This window comes from Neofelis nebulosa, chromosome 9 (assembly GCF_028018385.1).
Source record: "Neofelis nebulosa isolate mNeoNeb1 chromosome 9, mNeoNeb1.pri, whole genome shotgun sequence".
Taxonomy (NCBI): Eukaryota; Metazoa; Chordata; class Mammalia; order Carnivora; family Felidae; genus Neofelis; species Neofelis nebulosa.
Window position 1 is genome coordinate 102,215,884 of NC_080790.1, and position 16,147 is coordinate 102,232,030.

At 38.4% G+C, this 16,147-nt stretch overlaps 2 protein-coding genes across 7 annotated transcripts in view; one reads left to right on the forward strand and one right to left on the reverse strand.

Moving 5' to 3' along the window:
- The window catches only part of MACROD2 (mono-ADP ribosylhydrolase 2), a 2,059,774-nt gene extending 2,056,778 nt beyond the window's left edge, over positions 1-2,996 (reverse strand). Inside the window, exon 1 of the mRNA XM_058684846.1 lies at positions 2,687-2,996. Coding sequence (XP_058540829.1) covers positions 2,687-2,732 — 46 coding nt within the window. The 5' untranslated portion in view covers positions 2,733-2,996. The remainder of the gene's footprint in view (positions 1-2,686) is intronic.
- A 340-nt stretch (positions 2,997-3,336) lies between these two features.
- SEL1L2 (SEL1L2 adaptor subunit of SYVN1 ubiquitin ligase) overlaps positions 3,337-16,147 on the forward strand; it is a 122,951-nt gene continuing 110,140 nt past the window's right edge. For 2 of the 6 annotated variants that reach the window (XM_058684837.1, XM_058684838.1), the window contains exon 1: positions 9,745-9,913. In XM_058684837.1, coding sequence (XP_058540820.1) covers positions 9,856-9,913 — 58 coding nt within the window. In that variant the 5' untranslated portion in view covers positions 9,745-9,855. Of the gene's footprint in view, positions 3,462-9,743; positions 9,914-16,147 lie in introns of those variants that run through there. The other 4 variants (XM_058684842.1, XM_058684841.1, XM_058684839.1 and 1 more) reach the window with 4 other exon arrangements.

Here is a 16,147-nt window from a genome sequence, read left to right on the forward strand (position 1 = left end):
AAAGTTCAGATCACTAATACAGAAATATTACAACATCAGTGATCAGGTTGAGAGATATTTTGAAGCAACTCACAGTTTTAGTAAATGTCAGAAGGTAATACGGGAAGGCAACCAGGCCTCCCTGATTCCATTTATTTAAACATTTAAGTATGGACACTTAGAACAGAAATAAGATCAATAATAAGAAAATAAAACAATGAGATAATTTATGTCTCAGTTCTTAAAATTATAATACACATTAAGTGGTTTTAAATTATAGCTCAAAACAGTTTATTTAACATATGTGGACTTGAGAAGTCCTTAGTTATTTGTTTCAACAATGAAACATACTGAGGACCACAGACATCTATACAGTTTCTTTAGCATTACACAAAACTTGTCCTTAATGCTTCACCTTTACAATGAATCTCTGCTCTATGAACCAAGCATATAAGTAGGCAGACCTACAATTAGATGGCATACTGAGTAAAAGTATGTTTACAGAATGCCCTGACATTTCAATGAGGTGGGTAAGCCTTCCTTTAGATTTAAGTAACAGCTGCAAAAATATAATACCAGCCTCACAAGTGCAATGAAAGAAAAAAAGTCATGCATCCCATCAGCTTCTTTAATAGTAACAACCATACTGGAAATCCTTAGCTCCTTCTTTTTAAATATTAAATATTCCAAAAATAGACACCCTGATAAACTGAGACATACATTAAAGTCTTCAAATCACAATGTTTTTCCTTTAACATTAAACTTCATGCAAAAATAGGTTAGTTTTAGACAGGAGAAATTTACTTTGTTAGATACCTTTAATTGTGCATTTACTTCTTTATTTAGAAAATATTAATTTGGTTGTACTTTCCCCTACTGTTAGAAGAAAAAAAAAATCAAGACATCAAAGATTCTAAAATGCCTGCTCTTCACAGTCCAAATATGTAGGTGTTAAATGAAGGAACCATTGTAACATTGTTACTTTAGGAACATTATTATGACAGAAAAATAGTTCCTAAGCAATAATCATTACTTCATCAATAAATTATGTACTGAAAACAATCTCCATGATTTCCACTATTTTGCCTTATTAACAATACAAAACTAACATTCCAAGACCATCAACAAAAATGGGCACAGACGATCTTTCAATGCTTACAAGGTAAATCATTGTTAAAAGTGTGTTGAAACTAAAGTAACTACTACTGCAAAAACAAAGCAAGATTATTTTACACTAATTTATATCTACCAGGCTATTATTTTCAACAGCATTTGTTTTGTGACACCAGAATTTTTACTTCTATATAAGCCCATGATCATTAAGATAGAATTAAATGACATACGACCCAATCTTTCAATATTTTAGAGACCATTTTACTTGGATTGTTCAATTATATTAACTCTTCCCAGTAGTTCACTTAAAAAAGAATCCTTTCTTCATCCCCTTCCTCGGAATTATTTTAAGTAGGCCTTACATAAAGGATTCTTTTTCCACATTCATTCTCTTCCTTATGTCCACTGTTTGGCCTTAGTGTTCATAAAAGCCAGAGCTTGCAATAATAATCTACAAGTTTTAAGAGCTATTTTCAAGCAAATCAACTTTCAACCTAGTCACTCCATTATCCTTCTAATAAAAAGATAGGATTCTTCGGAGAAATTTGCACTACCCTCACCTGACCTCACTCTGGTACACAGGTTTAATCTATGTTAGCAGTAGCAATGCAAGTTCTCTTTGCTACTCTTCTGTAAAAAGCTACAGTGTGAAAAGAATGAAACAACTCCAGACACTAAAGTTTTATCTCAGATTTATCTAATTATGATGCCAGAGAAAAAGGGGAGAGGAAGAGAGAGTTGGTTCGCACACTTCTGTCTTACAGAAATCAGTTCCACTGTCAATCTAGCTGATTTGGATGAGCTTTGATGTGCACAAAATTCAGAGGCAAGCTCATTCATGGAGAGTGGTATCAGTTGCACAACCTTACTCTGAGCAGCTTCAGATTACGAATGGGGATGAAATACAGAGAAACACACTGCAGAGAAAGCCCATTCAGACTTCTCTGAAAGCACTTATCCTCGCGGACAAGACGCCCGTTTTCAGTTTCCCCTAGAGTTCCAGGTTTCCAAAGTCACACTGCGGCGCAGAAGGAAGAGGCCTGGAGAAGGGGTAAACGCCCGAAAGAGTAGACACTCTACCAGCTAGGGGGTGGGGGGCTAGAGGCGAGGAGTGAATAGTTGAGGGTCAGCTGGGCGCGAAGGCGCAGCAGCTGCAGCAGCCAATGTGCCCGCCGGCGGGCACGTGTGCCTGGGACAACCTGGCCAGGAGTCCAAAAGTCCCAGCTGGGGTCCCAGGAGAGGGTGGGGGACCTGAACAAGTTGTGCTGCGGCCCAGGAACTGCCGCTCAGGGGTCTCCGCCACCAGCCAGGCGCAGGCAGCCCCGCATGGGAAGAAGGTGACCGGGCGCGGCAGGCAGCAGAGGGGCGTGCGCCCACACGTGTGCGAGCTGCAGGTGCCCGGGGGCGGCGCGTGCACGCCGGTAAGCGCGCGCGTGTGCGCGTGTGTACACACGGACACGCGAGGGAGGCGGCACCGGCCGGGCAGGCGCGAGACGGGAGCTCGGGCGGGGGGCGCCGCGGCACACACAGCCCTGACCCCCGCCCCCACCCGACTCCTACCCCCCATAGCCCCAGGACTCGACGGGCCAGTTACCTTTCTCCTCTCTCCACACCTTTTTCTTCTTGTTGCTGGGGTACATGTTGCCGTGGGGGTGGCTGGCTTTAAGCTGCAAGTTCCCCAGGCTCACGGGCAAACAGGGTGTGTGTGGAGTGGGAGGGGTGGGAGGGGACACTCGGGAGGAAAAAAGTGCAAGAGGCTCCGAGTCCCGCGCCGCTCGCCAGTCGCTTCTCTCAGCCCGCGCTCCGCTTCGGCTCCCACCCGCCTCAGCCCCGCGGCCGCCGCCAAAGCAGCACCTCAGCGCCTGTCAACTAGGTCACGCCTCGCGCTAACCTAACACCCGCGCAGGCCCCGCCTTCCAGCCGCTAGCCAGCGACGCCTCCCATTGGCTGCACCGCCCGCCGCTCTCCGCTTTCCAGTCACCGCGCGCCCCTACTTCGGCCCCAGGGCGCACGCGCAGGCGCAGGCTCGGGCCCGACGCCGAGGACGTTGGGGAGCTAGAGGGGGCGGAGCCAGGGCGCGAGGGGGCTGGAGATGGCCTCGCGTTTTAGGGGGCGGGGCGTGGAACGGACGCCTGGGAGGAGCGTGAGGATGCTGGCGCTACACCAGGCTTCGCTGCGCTAGGAGGACCTGAGGGCGTGGCCAAAGGGCCAGGTGCGCCAGGTGACTGGCTAACCAGCCGGCGAAGGCAGCCTGCGGAACTGGAAGATGTGAAAGTAAGAGGAGAATTGAGTCAGCGCGAATTGTTCGTGTCTACTCCAACTGACCAGTCTGAATGGATTTTATCAGATAATGTGAAGCTTTCCTCTTGGTGAGTAAATTATAACCAAAAAAAGTGAAAGGATCGGGAAATAGCTCGTCAAACTTTAGTAAAAATTAGTTTTCACTGGAGTTCTGTGAAGTTTGCAAAGAACAAAGATAAACTGAACTACTCAAGGAACTGAAAAGTAGTGGGCAACCAACATGTTACATTGGAAACAAAAATCTTATATCAAAGCAGATCAACCAGAGCCAGGTCATCTTATCCTTTTGTTCCTTCTCCAGTTGCTTCAACTCAAGGCACTGGGTTAAAGGACTGGCTTGATTCTGAGTAATACTTACCTGTTGGTGTTCTGAAAATACAGTTCAGGTGGAGCCAACCAAAAAAGTAGGGTGATCCAAAATTTAGATCCTCTCCCCAAATGCATTACATTGCTAAATATTAGACCATCCACAAGGCTGATTTGGTGGATGTAGTGAATCCACATTTATTTGACAATTGGGGTGCTGTTTTATGTATTGTACTTAAGCCAGGTGTGTAAGAGCTAATATTTGCAACACATTTTTTAATAATAAAAAAGGAAGAAAGAAAGGCCCTGTTAAGAATTGTAAAAAAATGAAATGGTTTGAGTAACAGAACACTCATGAATATGATTCATGACATACTAATGTAATAATTTTTATTTTAATAATGCCTCTGCTTCTCTTTTTCTTTTAATGCTGTGAAATACATAAAAATTCATTCGGCTGGGAGAAATAAGGGAGGCTTCAAGAAGGAAGTGACATTTGGGCTAGTAATAAAAATATGCACTTATTTTTTGGCAATGGAAATAAAAGGAGGGCTCTGATTCAAGATACATTACAAAGGTAGAATCAGTAAACACTGGTAATGGAATAGATTTTGGGAACAGAATGAAGAAGAGAAAGAAGATAAGAGTTTCACTGGTTAGTTTAGGAGGAGGATGGCAATATTATTAATATTAGGCAATTGAGAGCAGTTGCAGATATTGTGGGAAATATATTGAGTTCTTATTTAGAAATGCTAAGTGTGAAGTGTCTGCTGGAAAGTGCATCATACTGGGCACTATCTTTTTTGTTACAAGAGAGAACCTGTTTCCACCCCAACCTAGAGTTCATCTGTGCTTTCTTAGGAACCTTAAATATGCTACTGATTATTCTTTATTTCATGTCAACTCAAGGAACTAGAACCATACATCAACTTTTAAACTTTCTCAAGTCTCTTTCATGATAAAAAAAAAAAAAAAAATTGCCCTGCGATTCCACAACACCTTCCAGCTACTGCATCTCCTTTCTTTCCAAATGGTTGTCAATACCTGCTGTGTCAGTTTCCTTACATCCCACTTCCAATTTTTTAGTCCCCTCTCTTCTAGGTTCTTTCCTATGAACTAACTGAAATAGCTCTTGCTAAGGTGACCAGTGACCGTCACGTGCTATGTAATCATCATTTTTCAGTCTTTCTCTTACAAGATCTCTTGGCAGCATTTAATACTCTTGACCTCTCATTCCTCCTTGCAGCATCCTTTTCCTTCAGTTTTTCTCACCCTTTTGAGATTCCTCCTGTATGGCCATTCCTTCTCAGTTTCCTTTACTGGCCCATCTTCCTTTGCAGCCATTACATTTTGGAGTTCATTAAGACTTAGTCTTATCCCCTTATCTCTTTTCACTTTATACTTTTTTTTTTTTTAACAACTTTATCCGTACTCATGGTTCAGTTATAATAGTGATTTTCAACCAGGGGAAGTTTTGCCCTGTAGGGAACACTGACAATGTCTGGAGACATTTCTAGTTATTGCAACTGAGAAAATGCTACTGGCATCTAGTGGGCAGAGGTCAAGGATGTTGCTAAGCATCCTAAAGTGCATGGTTCAGCCCCCCACAACAAATCATCTGGCCCAAAATGTCAACACTGCTGAGATTGGCAATCCCTGAGTTATACCAATGACTGCCAAATTTATTATTTTCAATAAAAATTTCTTCTTGAACTTTAGACCGATATGTGCTACCATATACTGTATCACAACTTTAAGAGGCAGCATTATGCACTGGCTAAAAGGTATTTGAAGCCAGACCATCTGGATTCAAATCCTACGTTTACCCTTATTGACTTTGTGACCCTTGGCAAGTTACTCAAAATCTCTACACCTTGCTTAGTTAAATTATTATATGGAGATGGTAATATAGTATCTACCTTGATTGATGTGAGGATTGAATGCGTTAAAACACATAAAGTGACTAGCACCTAGTAAATGTGGCAAAGATGCTCACTAATACAATTTTCTTTCTCTTGGCCCATAGAAAAATGATATTTCCCAGCCTCCCCCGAAGTTAGATAGGATGTGTAACTGTATGCTGAGTGGGTTATAAGGCAAAAGTGATGTATGCCATTCCAGGCCATCAAATCTTTTGTACCCTTATGCATATTCTCTCTTTTCTTTTCATGGTGATCTCAGAAGCAGCATGTCAAGAAGGAAGGAGCTTGGATCCCCGAGTCCCTGCTTGAAGGAGTATCTCAAGGATCCAAGGAGTACCACATCAAGCTATGATATAAACAAAACACTTTTATTATGTTACAGCATTGGTATTTAGAGGGTATTTGTTTTAGCATTAACTATTTTGATAAAATACCATTATCATTGAAAAGTGTTAAATATTAATATTTACTCTCTCAAAAGTACCTGAAATGTACCATGTACCACACTGAGCTCATGATCTTTCCCCCACACTTAGACTTCTTCCAGTGTCTCTTATCTCTTTGAATGGCTCATCACCCATTCAATTGAACAATCTAGAAACCTAAACACTATCCCTGATACCTCTTATAACTTTATTCTCATTTCAAATGAACTGCTATACCTTCTCAATTTTATCTCCTGTATCACTCTTGAATTGCTCACCTTTCCAATGACACTGCAATAAGCTCAGTGTGAATTTAACTGGACTACTACAAAGACTTCCTAAGTGGCCCCCATGTCTACTCTTGCCCCTCTTATGTCCATTCTATGCCCTGCATCACATTTTCAAATGTGATCATGTTGTGAAATGTGATCATGTTGTAAATCACTGTTGTAAATTATTCAATGACTTTCTAGTGGTCTTTGCAATGGACTTCATTGTATTCCCCCAAAATTTATTTATTGAAATCTTAGCTGACAGTGTTATTATATGTAGAGACAGGGTGCTTAGGAGATATTTAAGGTTAAATGAGATCATAAGGGTGAGACCCTAATCCAATAGGACTGTGGCCTTATAAGAAGAGGAAGATATATATACATATATATATAATATTATATATATATTATATATTATTATATTGTATATTATATAATATATATTATATTGTACATGATTATATTTTATATTATATTAATATGTATTATATTTTATATATATTATATGATATATTATATATATATACATATGTATATCTCCATTCCTGCTTCTCCTCCTCCTCCTCCCCCCTTTCCCCTATACATGCCATGTGAAGACACAGTGAGAAGGTGCCCATCTGCAATATGGGACGAGAGCCTTTGCCATAACCAGGCTATGCCAGCACTCTGAACTGTGAGAAAATTAATTTCTGTTGTTTAAGCCACCCAATCTATAGCCTTTTACTATTGCAGCCCAAGCTGACTTATACAGTCTTATAAAAACTAAATCATTAGGAATAGAAGGCTCATCACCTACCAATTATCCTTACCCCCACCACCCAATTTCTGGTTTCATTCATACCAACCATAGAGCTTTTCACTTCCTTGAACACATCTTATTCTTACCATGTGGCCTATTCACATGTTTGCCACTGTAACTGAGACATGATTTGCTTAGTGAACCCATTCTTTTTTTTTTTAACTGTTCTTTTTTTTAATGTTTGTTTATTTATTTTGAAAGAGAGAGAGCACACATGAGCAGGTGAGGGGCAGAGAGAGAGAAAGAGAGAGAATCCCAAGCAGGAAACTGACATGAACTGTGAGATCATGACCTGAACTGAAATCCAGAGTGGGACGCTTAACTGACTGAGCCACTCAGGCATCCCTTAGTGGACCTACTCTTATTCTTATTAAGCTCAAAAATCACTCCCTGGCAAAGCCTTCCCTAACACTGACCCCACCTGAGCCCTACCCACAATGTTCTTTTATATGCCCTCAGTGCTCATTTACTTCCCTATATAGCATTTTTTACACTTTGTAATTATAAATATATTTGAGTGGTTCTTTTGTTAATATTTATCTTTCACTCTGGACTCTCTTTCACTCTCTGAGGACAGGAAGTATATCTTTTTGCCCACAGAGAATGACACAATGCCGGATACAAAATAGATTCTCAATAAAAATTATTGAATGAGAATGAGCGTCCATACAGAGATGTTGGTAAAACTGAGGAAGAGCACATGAGACCAAAAGAGGTTACCTTGGGGAGGCCATAAAGCAAAGACTAAGAGAGTAACTGACGAGTGAAATTAACGAATGCCTGAAAAAGAATGGCATACATCATTAGCATATAGTAGGTATTCAATAAGTGAATGAATGGGTGAGGAAGTGATAGAATGAGTGAGAAATTGTGTTCAAGCAAGTAGAAAAATATTTGCAACTCAATTTTCAGAGAAACCAAAAATATGTTTTCAAGAAGATGTTTGTGGTTAGAAATATCAGATATCTCACAGATCAAGTAGGATGAGAACTGAGAAAAGATCATTGAATTTATAGTCTATGTAAATCAGTGAAAATAAAAACAAGTAGTTGAAGAAAAAGTGAAAAGCAATGAGAAGTGATTGTGGTCTGTTTTGTTTTGTTTTAATGTTTAGAGATTAAAGGATAAGTAGAGTACATAGTAGTTGGAAGGACACCAGAATCAAGGGAAAATTTTTCTAAGAGACATGAAATGAAATGAAATGAAAAGTGTTTAAATTAAGAAGATTGGTGACAAAAGATTGAAACAAAAAAGAGAAAAGAAGGACAAATGTCAGAAATACCAGAAAAAGATAAAGCAAATGTGGATAGAATCAAAAGTGAGGGAAGTCTTGGACTTAGAGTATAGAAAAGGCATTTCATCTTTTGTGATGAATTTGAAAAAAGAATGAAGATTCAAAAAAATTTTTAATGAAAAGAAAGTAGAGGGAAGATAGGTCCAATGAGTTCAGATTCAGCGAAAGTAGGAGGCAAAATCATCTGCTGAAAGATACTGATAAATCTGGATCCAAATGGGGAATGCAAAAAATATTTGGAAAATGTTTAATAGATTACATTTAAGAGTTTAAATAAATTATATTTAGGCAATTTTTAAAAGTACAGAAGTTAGGAAAGTCCCATTTTGAAGTCCCTTGGTGAAAGGAAAAGATACTAGGGAATAGACGGAATAATGGTCCCAAAGATTTCCAGGATCTAATCTCTGGAACCTATGAATGTTACCTTATTTGGCAGAAGGGACTTGCAGATGTGATTGAGGACCTTGAGATCGGGAGATTATCCGATATTATCATGGTTGGCCCTAAATGTAATCACAAGTGTCCTTATAAGAGGAAGACAGAGAGAGATTAAAGCATTCGGAAACTAATTAACAAAGGGAGTAAACCTGCAAATTCAAGGCAATAAATATGTCTATTTCTGAAGTAATTACCTCTACACACTGTAAATGTTGGATATATTTTAGGCATAATTTCTCAGTTCCATTCCTTGGATAGTCTTAATATTCCCATGCTTTTACCTAAATATTCATTTTCATTTCTGGTTCAAGCCTTGAGGGTACTCACTTATGAACTGCCCATATTGTTAAAGACAATGAAGAGGACATTTTTAAATAACTTTCAAGGAAAGTGTAATGAAATGCCTTTAAAAAAAAAAAATGATCACTGGAATTTGTTTGCCTTTGTCCCAGTAAAACCTCAGCAGTTCTTTACTCAAAAAGAGGATAAACATTTTCACCAAGATGGGGACGAAAGCAGACTTGATCCATATGCTTCCCATGCACCATCGCCTTCAGATGTTAGAGTAAAGGATGATGTTAGGTCAGCTCACGTACTTAATTGTGTTTTCATATAAGTGCAGCTTGCAACACTGAAGGTAACATAAAAATAAACACTTCTAGCAGTTCTGAAAATCACTTGAATGTTATTGTAGACATGTACAAATTGGACTTCTGGTTTATTCCTTTCCTTTCAGAGAGCAACTCTTACATATCTTAAACATACTCCTTACCTCCCTCCCACCAGACTAGCAGACTAGATATGGTTCCCTCCCCGTAGCCTGCTCTCCAGTAGCTGCCTTCATTCCAGTTGAAAGGAACTTTCTGGCAGCTCATTGGCCCAAGAATAAGGAAATGGTTGCTTAGCAACCAAATCCTGACCCCTGCAAACCTGTAAAGAGGAAATTTGTGGGCCAGCCACCTAGTTCTGCCTGTGTTATAAGTAAGGAGGAACTGCTTATGAGAAGATGAAGCCCCTGTCCCTGTTAATAGAGATATTGATCATTCTTGGGGTCATGATTAAAAGTAAGTTTTTGTTTTTTTCTGTCTTTATGGTTGTCTATGAGGGTCTTCTCTCTTTAACGGTAGTAAGGGTAGAAGCTGATTCGAAGATCATAAGTAACCTCACTATACTCCCAATTGATACCATTTGGGGGGTAAGTACTTAAGAATATCCAAACAGGATAGAAATCAGTGATACTCTTATTTAGGATAATACCTGGCAAAGATGTGTGTATGAGAGAAAGAGGAGGGAGGGAGAAAGGGAAGAAGGGAAAAATAGAAAAGATTGAGCAATTTATGAGGAAAGCATTAAAGTAATTTTTATAGAGTAGGGATATTTGAGACAGGTTGTTAAATTTTGTTGAATCCAGAATATTATGAATATTTAGTTCCAGGACTTTAATGGAAAAGTAGAGGACTCAAAGAGTTATAAAGTGCATTAATTTATATTCTTACAGCCTTTTTTAATCTTTTCACAGTAACATTTGTATTTCCAAAGTTTCCAGGATTTCTAACTAGTTACTATCTTAAAATGGAAATTATTTTCCAGTCTTGTTTCTCTGGCCTTTTATTGAATTAATTTTTACTCAGTCCTCAGATAATTTACTCTTCCTGAATTCAACCTAAGAAATATTCATGTACATTTAATCCAAGAATGCAAGGTTGGTATAATATCCAAAAATTAATTAATGTAACACACCATATCAATAGAGTGAAAGATAAAGACCACACACGGTCATCTCAATTGATGAAAAAAAAAAAAAACATTTGACAGAATTCAACATCCCTTTCTGATAAAAACACTCCTCAAATTTGAAATAGAAAGAAACTTCCTCAGCTTAATAATAAAAAGCATCTTCAAAAAATCCACACCTCACCTGTACTTGTGGTGGACAGGATGGGAAAAGAAAAAGTAAAACTATCTGTATTCACTAAAGACAGAATCTAATATACAGAATATCCTAAGGTATCCACTATAAAATTATTAGAACTAAGAAATGAGTTGAGCAAGGTTGCAGGATAAAAGGTCAATAAACAAAAGTCAATTCTATTTCTTTACAGTCACAATGAACAAAAAAAAAAAAATGAAATTAACAGTTCCATTTAGAATAGTATCAAGAAGAATAGTTACTGGTAATAAATTTAACAAAAGTACAAAGCTCTTACTCTGAAAACTACAAATATTGTTGAAAGAAATTAAAGAAAACCCTAATAAATGAAAACACTTCTCAGGGCACCGGGGGGCTCAGTAGGTTAAGCATCTGACTCAATTTCAACTCGGGTCACGATCTCACAGTTCGTGGGATGGAACACTGCATGGGGCTCAACGCTGACAGCGTGTGGATCCTGCCTGGGATTCATATTCTGTGTGTGTGTGTGTGTGTGTGTGTGTGTGTGTGTGTGTGTCTTAAAATAAATAAACATAAAAAGAAAACACTTCTCATGTTCATAGTTTGGAAACCTTAATATTAAGACAGCAATACTCTCCAAATTGATCTAGAGATTCAATATAAAATCCCAGCTGACTTCTTTGCAGAAATTAAGAAAATTATCTGAAAATTAATATAGAAGTGGATGTTTTTAAACAAAAAGAACAAATTTGAAGGACACACACTTTCCAATTTAAACATTTACTACAAAGCTACAGTAATCAAGACTGTATGAGACTGACATGAGGACAGACATAGGTCAGTGGAATATCACTGAGAGTTTGGAATTAAACCCTCAAATTTATGGCCAGATGATTTTTGGCAAACATGCCAGGCAACTCAATGGAGAAGGAAAAGAATAATTTCTTTAGCAAATGATGGGGATGACTGGAGAGCCGCATGCAAAAAAAGTGAATTTGGATACCTACCTCACACCTAATGTAAAATGAGCCAAAGGTGTAAATATGGTAGCTAAAGATGTAATCTCTTAGAAGAAAACAGGCATAAATTTTTGTGACCTTCATTAGGCAATGATTTGTTAGGTATATCACTAAAAGCACAAAAAAAGAAGAAACAGATAAACTAGACATCATCAAAATTAAGCATTTTTATGCTTCAAGGGACATCATCAAGAAACTGAAAAAACAATCCACACAAAAGGAGAAAATTTTTGCAGATCATATATCCAATAAGGTTTAGCATTCGGAATATATAAATAACTTTTACAAACTCATCAGCAAAACAGCAAACCAGTTTTTTAATGGGTGATGAATATTTGTATACAAATTTTCTGTTTGGACATCTGCTTTCATTTCTCTTGGGTATGTACCTAAGGAATTGGATAGACATTTCTCCAAAAGTGATACAAAGATGACCATAAAATGCATGAAAAGATATTCAACATCATTTGTCCTTAAGAAAATGCAAATCAAAACCACAATAAGATGTCACAATGAGGATTTAACTATAACAATAAGAGTGGGGACTGAGAGGAGCAAATGGATGACAAGGCTAGAGAGAATAGTGACATAAGAGTCCAAAGTAAGAGTGTCCCTAGAAGATGGGCATGTCCAAATGCCAGAGAGAGTGTGGAAGTGAGGTAAGGGCCAACAAAGTATCACTGGATTTAACAACAGGGAAGTCTTTACCTTTCCAGGATAGTTTTATCAGAGAAGCAGGGACAAAACCTGATTTCAATTGATGGGAGTGAATAGGGAGAGAGAAAGTAGAGACAGTGATGATAATTACAGAGTTCTTTCTGTATTATGGCACTTTGCAAGGTCAGACTTGAGTCTTTAAGAGATAATTTATTGATTGCAGGTCTACAGAGACCCAGGGAAGTAGTTAGGGGACAAGACAGTTACTTTACAAGCCATGCTATAAGACCTGTGGTTCGTACCCAAAATCAGGTTTTACCCCACTCTGTTTTTTCTTTTCCAGCCTTTATAACCCTAGATCTCCAGGCAAAACAGACAGGGCTGCCTTTTTTTCACTCACATATACCTTGCAAACTTGCGTATTGTTTTTTATACATTTTTTCACTTGATGCTCAATATACTTTGACTTCACCTATGTAAAATTATTGAGAGAGGGAAGCTGCCATAACTATGTGATTGTTCTTGACTCTGCATTGACCTAGGGAAAGTTCTAAAAGAGTTTCTGACATTTTTTTCCCCTTTTGGTAAATCCTTAGAAAAAAGTAGTTCATTCTGCTGGAAAAAAATGCATAGTTTATTCCAAAGTGTGGCTTAGAAAATGGAAGAAAAATCAACAGTATTTTCTCTTTCCATACTTCCAAACCAGCTTCTGATTTAAGGTAGTGTAAGGTATATAACTGAGGCAGAGAAAAGACATTGCCAGAACTTCTGGCTCTAAATTATCTAGGATCCAAGGTTTTCCTAATTTGTCTATCTCTTTCTAGCAGTAATTTTTCACTATCATACAAGTTCTACAGTTAAAAAAATATATGATATAAAACAAAATGAAATAGAAAGTTTATAGCGATTCCCTGACACCCATGTAGCAATGCTATCCCAGTTGAAAAAGGCAAGTAGCTCATCAATCCGAAACTAATCAGAATTCAGAAAGCAATTGTCTAGCAATCACATCTAGGTCCCTGTCAGAGCCACACTAAGACCAAGTCCTGGACGTGTTGCAGAGGATACTGAGCCTAAGCAGTACAAGCAGACTATATCTTACTGTTACATAAAGCGGCTTGCCGGGGCTCCTGGGTGGCTCAATCAGTTAAGCTTCCGACTTAGGCTCAGGTCATGATCTCATTGTCCATGAATTCAAGCCCTGTGTTGGGCTCCATGTTGATGGCTTAGAGCCTGGAGCTTGCTTTAGATTCTGTGTCTCCCTCTCTCTCTCTGTCCCTCCCCTGCTCATGCTCTGTCTCTCAAAATTAAATACACTTGATCTTAGCCAAAAGGCCAAGAAGTGATATCTCTCAAAAATAAATAAATAAACATTAAAAAAAATTTTTTTAATGGGCTTGCTATTACCAGTGCTGTTTTAAATAACTTGTAGAATTTAGGAGTTCTGAGTTACCTTTGCTTCCTTTCAGTTCTTTTACATTATACTTCTAAACAGGGAACAAATACATTGCAAGTATCTAGAGCATCTTTCCTTGAAGAGAAGCAGGAAAGAGCACATGTGTCATGATGGGATTGTTCACTATTACAGAGAAATTTGATTACTGCGTTATGTTATAAATCAGTAAGGAAGCTGATTTCTCTTTTGTGAATTGTCTTGAAAAATATGTCTCTTTCTTCATAACTTAGGTTTATCTGAAAGGTTTCTACAACTCTACAATATTACTACTACTTCTACAATGACTACTACTCTTTGGAACAATTCAATAGGACAACACTCAATGGGAGGAGGGCAGCCCTCAGCCTGAGAAGAGCTGGATGAACAGACCCTCCCCCCACCCCACCTCATAGCTGAACCCATTAATGTCCCTGTATCAGTTTTATTTCGGGTTACTCAGGCTGCTTAGAGGAACCGCTTCCTTCTGACACTCTTCCCAATTCTATTCCATTTTCTGTGTACAAGGGCTCATGTGTCTCTCTTGTCACATACCTGCCCCAAGAATTCTGTCAGTGATAGCCCTCTACCTGCTCTTGATTGATCCTAAGATCTACTTCCCATCCATTAAGACTGCCCTCTCAAAGAATAGCAATAGCCCACTGATTACAAATCTAGTGACCTCTCACTACTCTTTGTTTCTTAACCTCTATGCAACACTTGACACTTTTCTCCATCTTCTTTCCCCCCTCTACCTATGTAGAATCTTAAACTGTCTCACTGGCTTATCTTTCTCAACCCTCCCTTTAAATGTTATGCCCAAAGTTCAGAAATTGGCTCTCATATTCTATGTCTCTGCTACTTCTTCCCAAGCCCCAGCTTCTTTTACATATGTATTTGCATCATAGACCTTCCTGCTTATCTCTAGATGTGCACATCAGCAGCATGATGATATCACCAGTAGTATATGGCCTGGAAACACCTTAAATTCAACCTCAAATTTAGCTCCTCTTCTGTATTTCTTCTCTTATTAATGGCATCAGCATCCCTCCCTGCTCCCCTAGTTCTCAAGAACAAAACCTGAAAATTGTATAGTCATACAGTTATAATGCACTAAGTATCATCTAATTTAATGTTTTGTATAGGTGATAGGACTGAGGCCCAGAGTAGTCAAATTGATTCCTCAGGGGCATTCTGCAAAGCCACATCTGGAGCCAGAATCTTCTAATCCTTTACCATCATAAATTCCTTTATTCCTTCAACAAATCCTGTCAACTCCATAGTGCTTCTCCCATCTATGCATTTTCATGTCTCAATTTAGGGTCTCATTTTAGTATCTTTTATCTACTTCTTTTTTATATATATATATTATATATATATATATATATATAATATATATATATAATATATATATATAGCACTTCTTTTTTTATATATATATTATATATATATATAATATATATATATATATAGCACTTCTTTTTTTATATATATTTTTTAATATGTATTTATTTTTGAGAGGGAGAGACAGCATGTGAGCAGGACAGGAGCAGAGAGAGAGGAAGACACAGAATCCAAAGCAGGCTCCAGGCTCTGAGCTGTCAGCACAGAGCCTGATGTGGGACTCGAACTCACAAACTGTGAGATTATGACCTGAGCCAAAGTTGGACACTTAACTGACTGAGCACCCAGGTGCCCCTACATGACTCTACTTCTAACTCTCCTCTTACTTACAATACAGTACTTCCAGAAATAATATTCCTAAACCCCAGACTTGGTCATAATTTTCAAGCACCTACTTTATGCCAAATAAAATCCCAATGTCTTGTCCAGCAGTCAAAATCCTATGCAATTAGATTCTGACTTCCTTTCTTTTTTGTCTCTGCTACATACATATTTTATTTCAACTAATTTAACTAATTTAAACTAGTAGCTACTCAGTATACCACCTAACTCACTTTGATGTCTTTCTCAATCTTTTCTGCAGTTGAATGGTTCACAAAGCTGGCCTGACTGCAGGAATGTACTGTCATTCCATTTTCTTCCCATCACCACCAGAAATCTACAGCATAACATCCTACTCATCTTTTAAGGTCCATTTCAAGTTCTACTTCCTCCCTGCCTTAAAAAAAAAAAAAAAAACCTTTCCCAAGCCCTTCCTCATAGCACATGCACCTTTCTCATGCATCACAGTCTCATAATTGAGTTAGTTTTTAACTTCCTCATCAGGTTCTCAACAATTTTTTAAATTAGCACTTGCAACACTTTAAAATTTCTATAACACATTCCTAAAACCTGT